Source organism: Stegodyphus dumicola, chromosome X2, assembly GCF_044657685.1.
Source record: "Stegodyphus dumicola isolate Sdum_Otavi_A_Nest chromosome X2, ASM4465768v1".
NCBI classification, from domain to species: Eukaryota; Metazoa; Arthropoda; class Arachnida; order Araneae; family Eresidae; genus Stegodyphus; species Stegodyphus dumicola.
Window position 1 is genome coordinate 88,100,351 of NC_140781.1, and position 18,541 is coordinate 88,118,891.

Sequence of the window (18,541 nt, forward strand, 5' to 3'; positions counted from 1 at the left end):
AAAAGAGAGAAAACTTGTTTAATGTAGTTGGAAATGAGATTTTGATTTTATGACGTGAATGTATTTAGGATTTGATACACTTTTATGAGAAAATGTTAAGCACACACATTTAATGTTCTTTTGAATTCGTTTCTAAAAACACACTGCTCAACACTAAAATTGCGCCATCTAGAATGAACTATTTTAAAAACGTGCATATGGCAAAGCAAGTATATCATTTGAAGTTATGTAAATGATGTGAATCCAGAGATTTTTAATTCACACTTTCTTGAGGCAAAAGTTGAAAAAGCAAAAAAGACAATGATATATTTCTGTAAAGTGAAATTTTTTGGGCGTTTCGGACTTGGTATGTATGTTTAGTGAAGGTTCTATTCATGCCATCTACAAGTTCATCTATATATGGCGAGCCGAAAGTCCTCTCGTGTGGTAGACACTTGGATCACCCCCCCCTCCCGGGGTGCTCTTCCTAAAATTTGGAGTGGAAGTTGAAGTCCAACTTTCTTGAGGCTCTGTCAACCATTCTTCCATGAATTACATGGACAAGACGTCAAAAATAACGAGCTTACCACCATTTAGATGCTATTCAGAGAGGCAAAATTGTAAGTCACAGTGAAGTATGATCTCTGCGCATATGTACGAAATGTTGCACGTTGTTCGCACCAGTGGCAACATGATGTTTCTTACGTCCATATCAGAAGCAACGGTGCCATGGGAAAAAAAAGCCCACATTAACAGAATTATTTTCATTTCTTACATTGTAGAGACATTAGAGTTTTTGGGGGGAAGCAGACAAGATGGAAAAAATGCAACGATTTCGCCAGGAATCAAACCACGGACCTCTGAAATATCGGCTCAGTGTGCTGACCACTACACCACGAAGGCACGCTAGGAAGGCGAAAGAAATACCTTATATACTTCCCCTTTTAAAAGGCGACTGGGGTTTTTAGGGGACCCAATCGCCAAATCCTGGGTGTAGAGATTCATCATCCACGACCCTTTTAGTTCGGGCGCCACTGTAGAGACGTTAAGATTTTTGGAAGTCGGAAAGATGAAAAACAGCAAACGCCTTCGCCGAGTATCGAACTACGGACCTCTGAAATACCGGAACAGTGTGCTGACCACTACACCACGAAGGCACGCTAGGAAGGCGGGAGAAATACCTTATATACTCCCCGTTTTAAAAAGCGACTGGGGTTTTTAGGGGACCCAGTCGCCAAATCCTGGGTGTGGAGATTCATCATCCACGACCCTTTTAGTTCGGGCACCACTGTAGAGACGTTAAGATTTTTGGAAGTCGGAAAGATGAAAAACAGCAAACGCCTTCGCCGAGTATCGAACTACGGACCTCTGAAATACCGGATCAGTGTGCTGACCACTACACCACGAAGGCACGCTAGGAAGGCGGGAGAAATACCTTATAACATCCATTTCAAAGACTGGACACGTCAGAATGTGTTAACAGGCGGACTGTTTGACACGTATCATCATCACCGAAAGCTAGAAGTAACATTCGATATGCCAGATCCCAAAACAACTCAAACTCTAAACTGAAGGCACGCTTGCATAGTAGATAAACATTACGTAGGCTTCTAATCCCTGTGAGACAAAGCAGCATTCATCGGACATTTTACCTAAGTCATTTGAGCTACACTTACAGAGTGCGTATGTTGGTTTTAGCTACGAATCCCTTTTCTGTCTCTGAGTACTGAACTGATTATTGGTACGTAAATGATGACTTCTTAACGATAGGATATACGGTGGTTTCATCAGTGGGCATCATATCATCAGTCAAGGAGGGTGAGTTTGCGGGTCATTATTACACATGGTAGTATATCACATTTTGTCTGTATCATCAGAACATTGGTAGCAGTATGAGACTTTAGAGAGGTTCGACAACCCACTTTGATACCATTCCTGAATGACATACAATACTCTGTATTTTAACAAAGTAAAGCTCATGTATATGCCAATAGGTTCTCCAGACATTGCGTGTAACCCATTTAAGCCTTGTCTTGATAAGCGAAGATCTTGATGAATTACGAAAGCATGTTAGTTATGGTACTCAATTCCTTAAAATCTACCAAAAGATGCCAAAAGGCGCCATGGTGAACTCTGCTCATTATTGCGAAACTCTGGAACTTTTGGGGAAGAAGACTGAAGAGATAAAGTTATTGTACATTGGAATCCTATCATCGTAATCATATATGATGATAGGAAAATCTAATAACATATATATGGGAAGAGTTAAGTACATTGCTCGACAGTGAAATTGCTCTGACCAGAAGAATTTGGGAAATTCATAAGGGATTTCACCGCTGAACCATCTCTGCACTCATTCACGTTTCAAAGTCGTAAGTCTATCCGAGAATGAAACAGATGAATAACTATGTGCATGAAGATGTACAATAGGCAAGTGCATGTATAGAAAACATGGGTTTTTCTTCAGTCCCTTTAGTTACCAAACAACCCTTATAAGATAAGATACTCGTTTCATTTTTAAGGTTAGAGTACTTCTAATTACGCAATTAAGATCACGTTGCGCTTCCGGTTTTGCCTCTTCCAAATTAGCAGTTATCTAATTGTTTGATTTTAGCTTAAAAATATTCCTTAATAGTTTTTACGTTAAATTGCTTTGTAATTACAAAGTATGCTTAAAAAGTGAATGCATTTCTCTGTAAATTATGATAAGTATTTCAAACAATTTTAAACTTTAAAAGGATTATTTTTAATTTAATAAAACATTTCAAGCGCAGTAACTTATTAATCCCAGGAATATAATTTAAGGTAAGTGTTTATAATCCTTTTTAATAATACAAATGCATATTTGTAACTATCATAAGCATTAGTAAATATATACTTATGAAATCTGATATAGTATAAGCAAATACCCACACCTACTATATCTGAATGCTTTACAACTTTTAAAAAAAGATTTGATCAATTGCTTTACTTTTTATTAAACATGCTTAACGTTTTATTAAGCATCTTTTTGTCTATTAAATGGTTAAGAAGAAAAAGGAAGAATTGAAAGACACGTACCTTTAGTACTGAAATCGTCCACAAGAATTATTTCTTGGATGAGTTCAGGTGGCGAACGACTCACCACGCTTGTAACTGTCCTAAGAAGAGTGGTCCAGTGCTCATTATGGAAGGGTATCACTATGCTCACCTTTGGTAATTTTGACAAATATTCCTTAGCTTTACAACTGAAAGAAAAAAGAATTCGACGTCACTTTATTTACTTCATAAATGAAGTCAATTTCGCACCAGCTACCGTCCAGAGATAATGACTTTATTCTAATTAGTATCCTATTACATTAAATGATTTTGTAATTTTCTATCACCTGTTCTTATATTCTTTCGTTTGATTGTATTGTCCCAAAATAAGGAATTTCAGCAATACTGCTAAATTGACTCTGAAATTACATTAAAACAATACTAAGTCTTACAGTGTCATAAAAAGCATTCATGGTATAAAATTATTCAACAAGAATGGCTATATGTTAACAATTCTAAACTTGCAATTTTGAAATAGAAAATGGCAATATTGCAGTAAATTATTTTCACCATAAATAAATATCGCCTATAATGTGAAGTGGGTGAAACATATTCATTTTTTGCTGTATTGTGGATTTGTTCGATAATAAACAGCAAGATAAAGAAAATGGTGTTTCAATTACAAAAGCTAGGAACAGCAAAACGTTTGTACAGCGAAACATATTTAATCATAAGTTAGTAACAGTAATTAAATGAACACCCAGAATGCATCTAAGAAACACAAGGATGCAATGAGTCCTTCTGTGATTACTTTGAAAACAGCATTCCTCGAATGATTTTACAGCTTAACAGCGCCTGGATTTGCTGTTGCTGCTGACAGTTGCTGTTCACTAGATTCGATTTGTAGCGACAAAATGCGTTAGCTTACATTGTATATTCTGCATTTCCCAACGTATAGCAAACCACCGAGTTTTTACCATGCAATATATATAACCCATAAAAACTTCTTGTAAGAAAATTACCATAATTAAATACCTACCTTTATAGCTGAAAAAGTAACCCTAATTTATAGGATAACTTTTAGATACTTATCATGGTATTAGATGCAAATCAAGTAAAGCAGCCATATTTATATTAAAGATCTTAGTTACAGTTTCATGTTTTACTTAAGAACATTTCAGTCTAAGAGGCAGGATATCATTTAATGTCATATATTTTTGTCACAGCAGGTATGCATATACATTCCCGCCTATGAGTGTTTATGAGTCTGTCGGTGTTTCATAGGCTCGCGAGAAGCAAAAATAGCATAATGAAGTACCCAAGAAATGTTATGATTCAAAAACAGACGCCATTTAAGAACGAAATGTGTTACAATGCATTGGAATTTAGTACTGAATGCATTTGCATTTAAAAGTATTACTTAGGGGAATAAATTGATAATACACATTGCAAGGAATCAATAAGCAGTTTATATCACATCAAGAGCATAAAAGCCGATATAATATTTAAAGGCAGTTTTTATACTTGAAGAAATAGTAAAAACTTTATTTAAAAGGTCTGTATTCAAAATGCTCATTTAATATTCAAAATATCTCAAATCAAATAAGCAAACCAGCTGTTAAAATAAGAAAAAAATAGTGAGATATGTACATTCGTGTGTTGATATACTTATCTTTAGGAACTAGAAAGTGATTCTTTTTCTATTCATATTCAAATAACGAGAGCGGAGAATTATTCTTATTGAATTCATGTTTCATAAATGTGAAGAAATGTAATAATTTTTTTGGTAATTGCTTCAATTTTATAAACTTTTTTTTTCCTGCCAACGAGATTACAAATTCAGATAATGCTGGAAAAATGATAGTCTTTCATATTTTAAAAATTTCTTTATACCTCGATATGGAAATAATTAATTAAAAGAAATTTTCAATATGAATCCTAAAAATTTCATTAAATATTGTATTTTTGAACGTATCGTATATTTATATTTAATACGGAGTAAAAGAAAATTCGTTAATCTTAAGATGAAATTTAATGACTAATTCAGTTATATTATTTTTCCAGGCAATTTCACTACGAATGAAGAAGGACATTCTTGCAGTTAGACATACCATGTTTGCAATATTGTTAAACCAGGCTCCAGATCAATGCATTGCTACGCACTGCTGCATCACGTAACCCCAAAAGGCATGTCGAGAAAATTTTCAGATTTAAATATGCACTTTAACTCCTTCAGAAAATCCAGTCACATAAACCTACTGTATATATCCAATGAAAAGTTTTGGAATATTGATTAAATATAGATTTAATTTACGTTTACTATTTTACATTTATTTTGAAAGCGGCTGCTTTACTGTTAACATGTGCACTAATGCTTAATTTGTAGCCTCAGTTTGCAGGTAAACGAAATGATTCCAACGCTCGCCAGTAGGTAACGCTTAGTAATTAGTTTATGTTCTCTTTTTGACGTTAAGCCTCATCTGCGGCTCTGGAAATTAGACCTGAGTTTGATGCCAGGCGAACAACCTAGCTACACGATTGTCGTCTTTTTTTTCTTCACGTGAAACGTGAATACCAGTTTCCATTCGAAACTCTTCCTCGAAGGCATCCCTTCTCCTAGGACATGTGTAACGTGTATGCGAGCCAGTTTCCCTTAGAAAGCCCTCCACGAAGGCATCTCTCCCTTAGGCAGATAGCCCTAGTGTGTTTCGAATTTTAGCCATCTCATCAGCCAGAAAATCTCGCTAATTAGGCTGAGTAGTTATTGGAGTAGATCAGAAAGTCGTAAGTTTAATTTTTATAAAAGTCTATTGTCTGAAGGTGTTAGGAATTAGTTTTCATAAAATTCATAGCGACACAATGCTATTGTTGCGTTCTACAGGTTCATCGGTTTGGAGAAATTGATAACACTTGATGAAGAATCAGAATATAATTTATTCGCCAGTAAGTACTATTACACAGTACAGTTCCAAAGACACATTTACACTCGTCGAAAAAGTACGAAAAACGAGCTGAAACAATCTGCACGGCAGAGCACTAAAGTACTGCTCCCGACTCGGTCGATCGCTCTCACGCTAATCTCTGAACTCAAAACACTACTTTCTCTCCGAACAGGCAGGGTATATATAGCTTATCTTCGAGGATATTCCCGAGAAAACCGCTAAAATGCGTTCTAGAAAGTTCTCTTTCCGTCTGTGACATATCGCCAGTTTTGTCGCCAAATACAGCCAAACGGGCGATTTCGCGCCAAATCTGGCAACCCTGCTTTTCCTGCCACTTTCTCGCAACCTTAACTCCACATTGTGGCGAAGCTATCTTACCGCGCAAGCACTAGGCATTTCTCGATACTATAGAACTTACACTAATATTAATAGGAATGTAGTTCAGATTATGTCTCCACATTGTAAGACTTAAACCAGCGAAAATTTCTTTAAAGTAATATTGCACCTAAGGACAACTAGCAAACTTAAGAGACATATTTGACTCAGGGAAACACAGTTAACAGTACTGTGCCCATTTTCATTCTGCTGAACTTTCTGTCAGCCTTATGGTTCACGTCTCTAGAGAGTAATCAGCTTTACGAAGACATCGAGTTCCATATCTTACTATCCATTAACGGAAAGTCTACGTTAACTCATGCAGGGAAGAAATGAAAGTGAGTTTCAGTGATCCAAACGATCCCCCGAGCTGTAGCAGTCTCTTTAGATAACTCCGCCATCATATATAAATTATCAGCTAATAACATACACCCCAGTTTCTTTTAAGTGCCGTTAGCTGATATAAGAAGAAATTAAATCTGTTTTCTAGTCGAATATTTAGTTAGCATGAAAATTTCTTCCTGGGGTAAAGTAATCGTGTTCATGGTCTCCACATTCAAAAAGCATGTCTGTATTAGATTGATAGATGACTGAAAGAAAAAAAACCATTTGCCTTCTTCAATCAGCTTTCAAAATTTTGTGTATAGTATTGGCTTCTATTATCTAAGCTACTTCGGACGAGGATGGATTCGGATAGTCTATTTTCGTATTGAAAATTTGATTATTAAAAAAACACACTAATTCTTAAACATCACCTTATACATCACATTTCTCCGAGTATCATCCTATTAGCTTTTCAACTCCAGGTTCTGAAAATTTAGAAAATAATTGAGTTACTTTCCCCTTCCTCAATGCATTCAGAGAATGAGCTATCCTAAATTTTAAAATAGATTCTTCCACATATGGATTCTTTTCGTCTTACTGATCAACTGTCGCAAACTACCTGCCGAAACTTTCCCTTCTAACTCTATACCAACCTGCACAAGAACTGACCCATCACAGCAAAGGAAACACTAACTGACATTCTATCTAAGATTTCGCTGATTCAGGGGGACATTCCCACTTTTTTTAAATAATTTACAAATAATTTGATGCATATCAAGTAATACAGAACAGGATAAGAACGGGTGAGACTCAAGTTTTAGGGAAGAAGAAATGAAGATATCTTCTTAGATATTGCAATGTTAATGTTATTATGTATTCTTAGTGGAATGTAAGTTTCTTTTAACAAGTTGACTGCCACGCGAGTTTGTAAGGAAATCTTTTTTTAGGCGACGATCGCTGCTATACTATGTGTCAACTGTTTCTGACCGTAGAAGTTTAGAATGTTTAGAACGAAACATTTTGGGACCGGCATTCAAGTTTAAAATCTTTCCTCAAGAACGAAGTATAAGAAAGGGTGTGAAATTCGAATGTTACTTTTTCACTTCCAAATACTTTTCTTTTTTGTGAAAAATGGTGAAAATTCTTTTTTGTGTTAAAATTGTTGCTCCAACGTTTTGCAATGCCTAAAAAAGACAGCGTAATTTTTAAGTAAATCATATACCATTGAAGAAGAAACCTACTGTCAGGCTTAAAAGATTGCGAACTGTTGAATAGCAGCGATGAGGAGCAGTCGATATTTTTCATAAAGATAATTATATACAAAATTACATCCTAAGATTGTAATTCGAATACTGATAAATACAGTAATAACAAATGTAGTGCATGTACTACTGATCATAGTTTACAAGAATTGGCTGTTTAAAAAAAAAGAAATAAAATCTGATACCAAAGAAAGCACAACTCAGTTTAGTGAGCGTAATGAATTTATCTATCGGCAACAATAATTTTCGTTTCTTTCTTTCAGAAATCAAAAACAATTTTTTCAAATATATACTTTACCCCGTAAGTACTCAAAGAACGGTCACCCGAATATCGATAACGGGATCAGGAATTTTGTCGTCACCCGAATGTGGTTGCCGCGGCAGTGAAAATGTTAAAGAAATAATATTGGTAGAGACAATTAAGTATTTTTAAGCAGGAGACATGAAAAATGAGCAGTGCTCTTGCAGGGACTCGAACCTCGGACCTTTCAAATACACGCCGATAGTGCTGACCAGTACTCCATGAAGGCATGCTAAGAAGGCGGGAGAAAAATACCTTATATACTTTCACTTTTAAAAGGCGACTGGGGATTAGTGGACCCAATCGTTAAATTCTGAGGGTGGAGAATCATCATCCGCCACATTTTGTTTTAGTTTGAGCGCCCTTGTAGTTTATCAGTGACTTTTTTATATTCTACTGCAATCGCGTCCTTTAGAAATTAAAATTATTCGGATAACTTTTCCCTCTTGATTTTCGAACAGCAAAATTAGTAAAAGAAAGGGAAAAAATTAGGCAAGGAAATACGTTATTATTTAAACTAAATAAGCATTTGTTTTCAAGTACCAATTACTCTATTTCCTTTGAAGACCGGTTTGTAATAAAAGAGTGCGAAAGAAAAATACAAACTCATAACGACTGCAAATAAGTTGTTTTTCCCACACTGCCCTTGCAGCTAATATTCTTGTGTCATCTTTTCAAACAATGGATAATTTTTAACGAATCCTAAATGAAACCAAATTTTTTTTACGTATAGATCTCATATTTAGGAATAAAACTTTAGTAGTACAGAAATTGTCGTTCAGGCCAACACGAGCGTATTATATTTAAAGAAATATCAAATAAGAGAGGCGGAGGCAGCGGAAGGCAGCTGAGTATACGAACAGTGATTATAAGAAGTCTTATAAGAGATTCAAGAATTAAACTTCTTAGTACTGGAGGAAGATTTCGAAGACTTTCACTTCTATTACCTGTTTCTAATTTCCAAATCTTTCCCGGCCACTTATCTGCTCAAATAAGTTTTAACGAGTTAGAATAACTTGTCTTCCGAAAAATCCGAAAAATTCCGAAAAGCACGTTGGCCATACGCACAGCGTCTTGAAGATATTTGAACCCAAACAGATATTACAAGGAAACAAAAAACATTCTTTACACTATCCACTAAACAAGTTAGGTTACTATTATATTAGTGCTTATAAAATTATTCTAGAAGAATGGAATACAAGTGTATACACATATATATAATGATTCAACAGACGTTCTTCTCCTTGTTTAAAAGAATGAATCTAAACATCTTATTTGTATTAGAAATGTATTTTTACTAACAGATGGCGCATTTAATATGGTCTCCTACGATATGTTATTGTGTATCCTGGTTTATAAAAAATGAACGTTTTATCAGCTTCGGGTAGCATTTGTTTAGAACATAGAAATGGAGGGGAAGAGGGAAGATAAAAGTGCAGTAAACATAAAGAGGTGTTTTCCGGTGTAATAACGTAGATGCTATTATAAATCTGTAATTTTGGAGTTAAAACTTACAGAAATTCACGAAAAAATTAAGAAAAAAATGTTTTAGTCCATTATCTGTATAAAGTTATTTATATCCGAGTTTCGCACGTTTTGAGGCTTGCTGTAACATTAATATAAAATAACATGAATTGTATAGGTCACTGGACTGTATATGAAAGTTCGTTCATTACATCCGTCTTCTTTTTACAAATCGGCTTCACTATAGAAGGATAAAGCAGAAATTAATTATTGTGACGTTAACTATCAACTGCAGTATCGAGGATTCCGTGATAAAACCTAATTTTACTAGACTGCTTGAGTATTAAACTTATAATGTATATCATTCTTATCTTTTTAATCGACTGCATAAAACCATCTAAATATCTAAATAAATGTCAACTTTATCTTTTTCCCGCCATTTTAATGCGGTGTTTTAAATTCCGAAAATCATTTCAAGAAGCGGCGCAAATATACTAGTACATTATGCGAACAATTTTTCATTTAGCAATCGACTTAAAATGATCAATGAAAATTACACTCCTGAGGTGTTTTGATAAAAATTATTACTTATCTTGAAGATAAAACTTTGACGAAAAGTGTAAAGTTTGAAGTAACTTATCTCGAATTAAATTGTTGTGTTATCTCAAGTACTACAAAAAGTGCCTTATGAGTGCCCATCATTTTTAATGTTTTCTGAAGTAACTTAGTGACAAACCTGAAAGACTCAAGAGAAGAAAAAATTGCAACTAACAAATAAATTAAGAGAAAATGTCACTTGACATCAGTTTTTAAAAGAAAAATTCCTACTTCAACAGGAAACTTCTTAGAAAAATAATATCTGCTTCCAAAATGGGGTTTAGATCATGATTGGATTTGTGGAAATGTCGTAATTGGACTTAGGACATTGTAAGTTTCAGATGGCTTAGGCATTATAGAAATATTTGGAATTCAAAGACAAGCAATAAATGACGTCGGCTTTGATTTCTTATACGTATAAGGGATCAATTTTAATTGTTAATATTGATTCACATAGTAAGTATTCAAAAATATGGATCATATCAAACAGTATACAAGTGAGTATAAAGCAAGTTTGGCACTCTAATGGTTTACTTGTTGGTTTCATACTAGTTTAATTCATTTAGTTGTCGCTTTCATAATCAACATTTTACAATTAATTTAAAAATTAGTTCATTTATATTTAATAAAATTTCGTTATAATTATTCTTAAAAGATATATCACGAGATAGATTTTAAGTTCAGTTTTATGTTCTTGGTATATTTGATAACGGCAAAGCAAATAATGGCTATCTGCTTAAGAGCAGGGATGCCTTTTTGGATGACGTTTAAGAGAAACTGAATCGTATTCATGTTACGCATAGAGAAAACCACGAAAACGCGCACGCAGCCAAGCTTGTTCACATGGAATCGAACTACCAGTGTTCAGCAACTTTACAGCTTCTTCTATTCTCTTTTAAGACAAAATATGTTTTCATTTCACTCCTTTGGAAGTTACGGTGGTTTAAAATGAAGCCAAAACCAGAAGCCACTAAATGCGAGGTTGAATTCCGAGCAAGTTCTGTGAATAAACCTTTAAAAATTTAATGTAAAAGATCTTTTATAAGCGTTTATGCAATTATAGGTACGAATTCAACTTTACATGTTAACCCGAAGAAAATATTTTATCTCGAAGTGATTTAAAAAGTGTTTTGTTGTTGTTGTTGCTTATGCTCACCTGTCTGACGTACTCAGCCTAAGCCCACGAAATTCCTCGTGGCAATGAGCGGAAGATTACGCCTGTCGTTGGCAACAGGTGACAGTGCGATTTGGCACATTTCCGCTCCCAATTTTGATGGAGATCTTCCCGGGGGGACGGGTCCGAAGGTCTCCCGACCCTTCCACCAAACTACACGAGAGGACCTTCGGCTCGCCGTATATTTAGAGTGCTACTATGCCACACCGACACAATACATTTACAAACATCCATGCCTTCTCCACGCGGCTGTCAGCGAAGCTAACCACTATACCAGTTAGGCGGCACAATAGTTTTATATGCATTTATCGCAGCGGCTGTAACAAACAGTCACCTTCTACAGAGAAATGCTCACTACAGGCAGAGCGGTAAAGTCTCTGAATACGCTGGTAGTTAAGTCCAGGTTCATATTCCAGGCGAACAGGTTGCCTGCATGGCCTTTTCATGATTTTCCTTATCTGTAACGGGAATACAAGCCAATGCCCTTTAAAAATTCATCACGAAGGCATCCCTTAATTTAACTCTGGCTAATAGCCCTGGCCTGCTTGCCATAATCAAACAGTCTACAGCAATTTCTGAGCAAGGTTCTTCAAATTATTCTGGATACTCTTTGGTTTGATCTTAATACTTTGATCCGTTGAGTATATTGGTGTTCAGCAGGTATGACTTTTCATGCTCTTACCAGTTCACTGAGGGAGTGCCATAAGTGGCCTGACTTTTAAAGGAAACCTAAAGGAAATTCTCCATGTGAGAAGAAACACAGGGATAGTCGGGGAAAGATGGGAAAGCACTTTGCTTTCAGATAGACGAAATGAAAGTCCTTGCGATACCGTAGGCGAGCCGGATAGATACTGAGCTGCGAAGAAAGGGGAGATCCAAGAAAAGTGGTTGGGCTGCATTACGTGGTGTGCACGTCGTTTCATCATTCTTGGCGAGGGGAAAGTTAATTTTCCTCTGTATCAAACATCTCCAGTACCGAGAAAGCTAATTTCAGCTTCTACAAAGGAGATTTCAAAGTCCTAAATTTAGAAGCTAATTCACCGAATGTTTGCTTGAAGTCTCCTAAATCTCTATTAGCAGAAACATTTTTGGTTTGATCGAAACAGAGTTACTCATATTAATCGGAAGACCAAATCTCTGTGAGATACTGTAATCTTCTGTGGCTAAATATTATAAGAACTACTTAAATCATTCATCTGAAATTTTTAGCAATACTGTCATTTATTTTACTCAGCTTCATAATGGACCTCGTGCAGTTTATCATAATGTAAGACGGAATTTTATAAATAACATTTGCACATTTGCATTGTCTGTATCTATTTGAATAAATAAATTACGTCAACTTACAGTATATTTTACAACATTTTCTTGTGTTTTAAGATTTTGTATTTTGATACATTTTTCAATGTGTTTTGCCTTAAAAGCAGACGTTGGTCTACAGTTTTGCACCTTATATTACCATTATTATTAAAGCCTCATGGCAGCGGTTAGGTAATTTGAGTATGGCAAAGCCACGAGGGCTATCTGCCTAAGAGGGGGGATGCCCTTTGTAGAGAACTTTCTAAAGGAAAATGTCTTCTATTCAGGCTATGCAGCCAGCGTATTTGCCTATGATCGAACACAAGACAGATCGAGCTACTAGAAGACAGGTCGAGCTACTAGTATTCAGCTCTCTTAGACACTCGGCTACTTGTGAAACGGCTATGGGAGCGAATGATGACATGAAATCAAAGATCATTTCGAATCAACCTGCTTAAAAATAATGAACGATGTCCCTGCCTAATATTTCATTTTCAGGAGTGGAAGGCACATAAAATCTAACGATCTCAATGTACTTTCGAGAATCTGTGGATGGCAAAGCACGCTAGGCCTATCTGCCTGCTGTGGCACAGAGAGGTGTGTACGAGATCCTCGATTAATCCCCAGCTTTCATTGTTGCAGTCTGTTTATTTTGTGAAGTTATTTGCATTTATACTGCTCATTATCTGATCTTCACGTTTTTATTTCTGCTTCCAACAGTCATACTGTGATTTCGCGCCATATATAAAGGCTTAGTCACTTGAATATTTCTGATTATTTTAAGCTTCTCCTCCTTTAAAGTTTGCTCTTCTCGTGAGTAGTTTGCATTTAATGCTGTTAGAGAGCCCGCCAGTGTTCAACCGGTAAGAACATTAAACACTAGCAGTTTAACTCCTGACACATAAGTGTGAGTGTTTTTGAGATTTTCCCCATGTATAACGAAAGTACAGAATAGTTGCCCTTAGGTAATCTTTTACGTAGTCATTCCTTTCCTTAAGCAGAGAACCTTTGTGTGCTTTGTCATTAACCAAATAATCTAACCTAATAAGGTTTGCTTAGCTGAGGGTAAGCATCCCGTCCATTTGCGTAATGATGCGCTATGGACCAAAACAGATTTGAAATTTAAGCAAATGATGTGTTTTACTAATGAGTTTTACCAAAATTACATAATGATTACATAGTGTTTCAACCAGTTTAAAAAAACAGCGAGAGTAAGTTTAAGAAATGAAAGAGGAAAGCTGAAGAATGTTCTAAATTTGACGTTTTTTTTAAAACGTACATTACAAGATTTCGAAGTACTTTTTAAAATAAATATAAAGATTTACATTTCAGATGAAGACTGTTCGCATAAACTGAGTGTGAAATCCTAAAGGATGTTCCCAAAGAAATGCTAAAAGATGTAAACTGAGTGTGAAATCCTATGTTAAAAATTTAAAAAAAAAATCTAGATTTCTATTACTCTGAAAGAAACATTTTTTTTTCTCGAGGAAACAGAGCATCAAGAAAATGCACTGTGATAGATCACCGTCTGCTGAAAACTATGCTGGGCATATAAATAAAATAAAAACGCAGTTTTGTTCCAGAACCTTGATAGAAAAAGGTATTCTCCGAAAAATGGAATTTTTATCCTCAAAACTCATGTTAACTCAAAAAGTGTAGCTTGTTGTAACATTTATTTCAAACACGAAGATGCCTTACCGTGTTGGAAGTGCATTTTAGATTACTGGAATAAGATTAATCATTTTAGTAAACGTACAAGAGAGTTAATGGAAATGGGAACGTGCAAATTTATTATTCAATGGTCATCGAAAATGAAATATTAGGCAGGGACATCAGCGATGGAACATTAAGTAGTTTGGAATTTTTTTTATTTAATAGAAACAGGGTAACCTCTTTCTTTTGTAATCGTTTTGCTTAACGTTTATAACCTGTTTAGATTCTGATATAGAAGATAATGTGTTCTATTCGATTTTGCATATGATGATGCAAAATATTAACTTTTCATCGGAATGTAAAAACAATAAAGTACATAAAACCAGAGTCCCCTCTTGGTCAAGTGGTTAAAATTGCTGAATACTGGGAGTTCGGTCGACGTTTGATTCCAGGCTAACAGGCTGGGTGGGCCGAATGGGACGAATGGGCCGGCGAATGTACTGGATGCATCGTTGGCTTTTGTGGCTTTCCCCGTAAATAACATGGATACGAGCGACTTTCCTTTAGAATGTCCTCCACGAAGGTACTCCTTCTCTTAGGCAAACAGTCCATGTGAACTTTGCCATATTCAAGAAACATAACCATAAAACTGATTACTTGTGTCTTGTTAAATTCAGTTCATTTAAGATTGCGGACCAAATGAGATCTTTTATTTTACACTAAGTTTAAAATTTCTTAGAGCTTCACATAAGCATTCGTTTTTGCTTTAGAAACAGAAACTGTTCTTTTGAAACAATTGTTTTAAGTGACCTATTTTGTTCTAGATTTAGAAATAAACTACTATTCTAGTACAAATGTTATTTAACAATTATAAGATTTTAACTGCGGCTAACGGAACAATTGTATCCATATTTTAGATAAATGCATTAGCCAAACATTTTTTAAAACTATATATTTTCGAAACTTGCAAATATTAATTGATAACTCATCTCAACATATAGTTTCTAATTAATTTTATCAGGCATGAATCTTTCCTTGTGTGACAACATGCGCCAAAAAATTTTCTATAAAAAGATGTAAAACCCAACTTGATATTTTCAGAAGAAAAACACACATTCTGCCTCAGCTCATTTCGACTGTCGTAAAACTGATTCGTCCCGATCGATATACCAGTAAGCATCGCTATAAAAATATACCATATCTCTGGGCCCGCGTTCATATACCGACGAAGGGCTCGATGTTTTTAACTATAGTGACCGTGCGGCATGGGGACCCTTAAAGTACTGGCGAATCGAAAATCTTGTCGAGAGGGTTCGTGGTAGAAGAAGCGGAGTAGGGGGATTCTCCACCAAAACTGGGTTCAGTAAGTGCGGTCGGTCCATACTTGCAAAACAATTGGTGAAGTTCTTATGTCCTATTTCTTCCTCTACTGCAGTAAAATTTCTCTAAGCATAACACTTTCCAAAGCAAGGACATTAATATAAGAGATAAGGAAAACAATTTAACCGCTCAAAGAAAGCAGCGTTGGCGCATATACTATCTATCTATTGAATCTTCTATTTAAAAAAATGTATAACAGGAATTATTCCATAACGGAAAAGATCCAAATCTTTATTTCTGATTGCAAATTTTAGTTCATAAAATAACATATTCATCTGCATTAAATGAGCTTGCACTTTGCTAGATATGTTATTATGTTTTTTTAAGTATGAACCAACTGTCATCTTATTTGGGGCTCTTCTTTTCACTTTCATTCCTGATTTATATTCACCCGAGAACTATGCAGAACTAATTATTATTAATTAACACACGGCATGCATCAGAATATTGAAATTAATAAAAGCTATATTAAAAAATATACATGCAAATTATTGTATACGGGTTTTTGCTGATTTTGCCACTTCTGACTAGCTTAGCATAATGTGCGATAAAAAAGTAGAGTTTTAGTTAAGTTTTTCAGTTAAAAGTCTGAAGAGAGCTTGAAAATAATGTCTCAGTTCCTTCGGGCTACAAATTCTCAGTTTAACAGATGCATCCGTTGTGACATATATGCATTTAAATTTTATTTTGATGCTTTCTTTGCATATTCTGTTTTACAGCGGATAAAATTTTTGGAGCAGTACTTGTTCATCTCGTGTACTTTTTAATACATTTTGCATCGTGTTATACAGATTTGGCTTGAAAGAAAGCAGAAACAATCCATTATCACTAGGTACATGGCTTTACCAGAAAGTTGTACGTGTTCCACTTCAGTACTTACGTATTATCCCGTCAATCGTGAAACTATGGCCAAGCAGTGCGATTTAGTACCGATTATGGATAAGCGTGACTTCATAGCATACTCATAACATCTCTGCTTTCGTTTTGTTTAATTCTGATTGATTACTGATAAGCCACCCTTTGTTTATATGAACAACAATGTTAATTAATGTTATTTACACCTGGTCGAGAGAATGAACATCTGTTGAAGGGGAACAAAATAGGTAGAGATAGCCGATGGAAACAGTAATAGAATGGAACAATCACTCGCCGGAAATTTGTACACACAGAGTTCTAAACAGAGCTTCCCGTAAAATTGGATAGCTTTATGAAATAACAGAGACTGACAAAAGTCTTTTTACGAAACACGAAAACGAAGCGGGTTGAATGCTTTCGCAACAATAGCTATTTAGTGGGACTGTGTAGAAATATTTCTTACATTTCATTGTAAAAGTTGCAGGTAGAAATGAGGCTCGAAATTCCACAAGAACGGTTACCGCAACGTTGACAGAATCTCCACCAACTTTCATAGTTCGATAATAGCTAACTTTCACGGTCGATGGGATATAAGTGCCTCATTCTCTCGTTCCGTAAAACTGTACATAGTGGAAGATACACAAGAGAAATATATTAGACGACAATGTTAGAACAAAAACTCTGAACGGATACGACAGAAATACCTGCCTTATGTAGAAATGTTCATTTGGAAGCAAATCCAAGCTGCAGAGAATAAAAATTTGAATTCAATTGCCTACGAATGCAGTCCGCAAGAAGTCGAAAAACGTGTTTCATCGATTTGGCGGTGTATTTGTAAATACCGGTTAACATACAAGTACTGGTTTTACTTACTGATCTATGGATTTGTTTCCAGTATGCGCTGATTTTATTTCTTAAGTGGTAATAATAGCATATGACTAGTTAAAGAATTAAAAGACTTATTACCCTTTGTATTTAGATAGAATAAATGCATGTATCCGTTTTTCGTATGTCATCAAAAGAATTTCTGCATATGTCTGTATTTAATTATTTCTTTAGAAATATTTTAATATATAGGAAAGAACTTTTTTTTTCCTCCTCGCCGACAATTTCTTCTAAATAAGAAAGCATTATTGCTTCATTGGAATGTGAATTATGTTTAATATTCAAGTAAATTTAAGTTGTTCCAAGTGCAGTCCATGCATACATATAATCGAGAACTAACTTAAATAATCATATGAAGATTAATTTAATAGTCTCGTTTAATTAATTTTGGAAGGAGAAGGAGAAGAAGGAGGAAAGGTAATTAATACTAATGGGGGATTAACTCTTAACTTATTCCACATATTTCGATTTATTTCTTCTGAACGAATTACACGAAGCAGTTAGATGGTTTCTCCTGTTAAATTAAGAAGCCCTTAGAAGAATACTGTTAGTTTTATGTTAACTATGTGTTTTGAAATTCATATTAATAGTTAAAATAGGATGCTTACCTCCCTTTTATTATTGTTTAATAACCTGTTTTGTAAGTTAACGTATATCCCTCGAAAGCAAGATAAGTATTGAAAACGCATTATTATTACAATCTCTAGCGCCTCGAAAAGCAGGAAAAAGATTTAACAGCAAGGAAATACAAAGCAGGAAATAGAATTAGCTGCGCTATTCTGATATATCCAGGTTTATTTTCCATTATAAAACAACACGTGCCAAACAGGTTTCTCTATAAAGATATATCCTGCAGCTTGATACTTTAATCCAGAAAACAAAAAAAAATTTGTTGCCGTCTCAATTTGACTGTAGTTAAATGTTTTTTAAACGTAAGAAATATACATCCTAGTTTAGTAATAACTAAAATGCAATTAGATACATTAATAACTTCACTAAACAAAGAGAAAAGAAAAACGGCACAGATTAAAAT

At 35.0% G+C, this 18,541-nt stretch overlaps 1 protein-coding gene across 2 annotated transcripts in view; it reads right to left on the reverse strand.

The window, feature by feature from the left end:
- LOC118187809 (putative polypeptide N-acetylgalactosaminyltransferase 10) overlaps positions 1-18,541 on the reverse strand; it is a 301,999-nt gene that overhangs the window by 131,522 nt on the left and 151,936 nt on the right. For both annotated transcript variants that reach the window (XM_085809137.1, XM_035358083.2), the window contains exon 4: positions 3,040-3,206. In XM_085809137.1, coding sequence (XP_085665263.1) covers positions 3,040-3,206 — 167 coding nt within the window. The remainder of the gene's footprint in view (positions 1-3,039; positions 3,207-18,541) is intronic.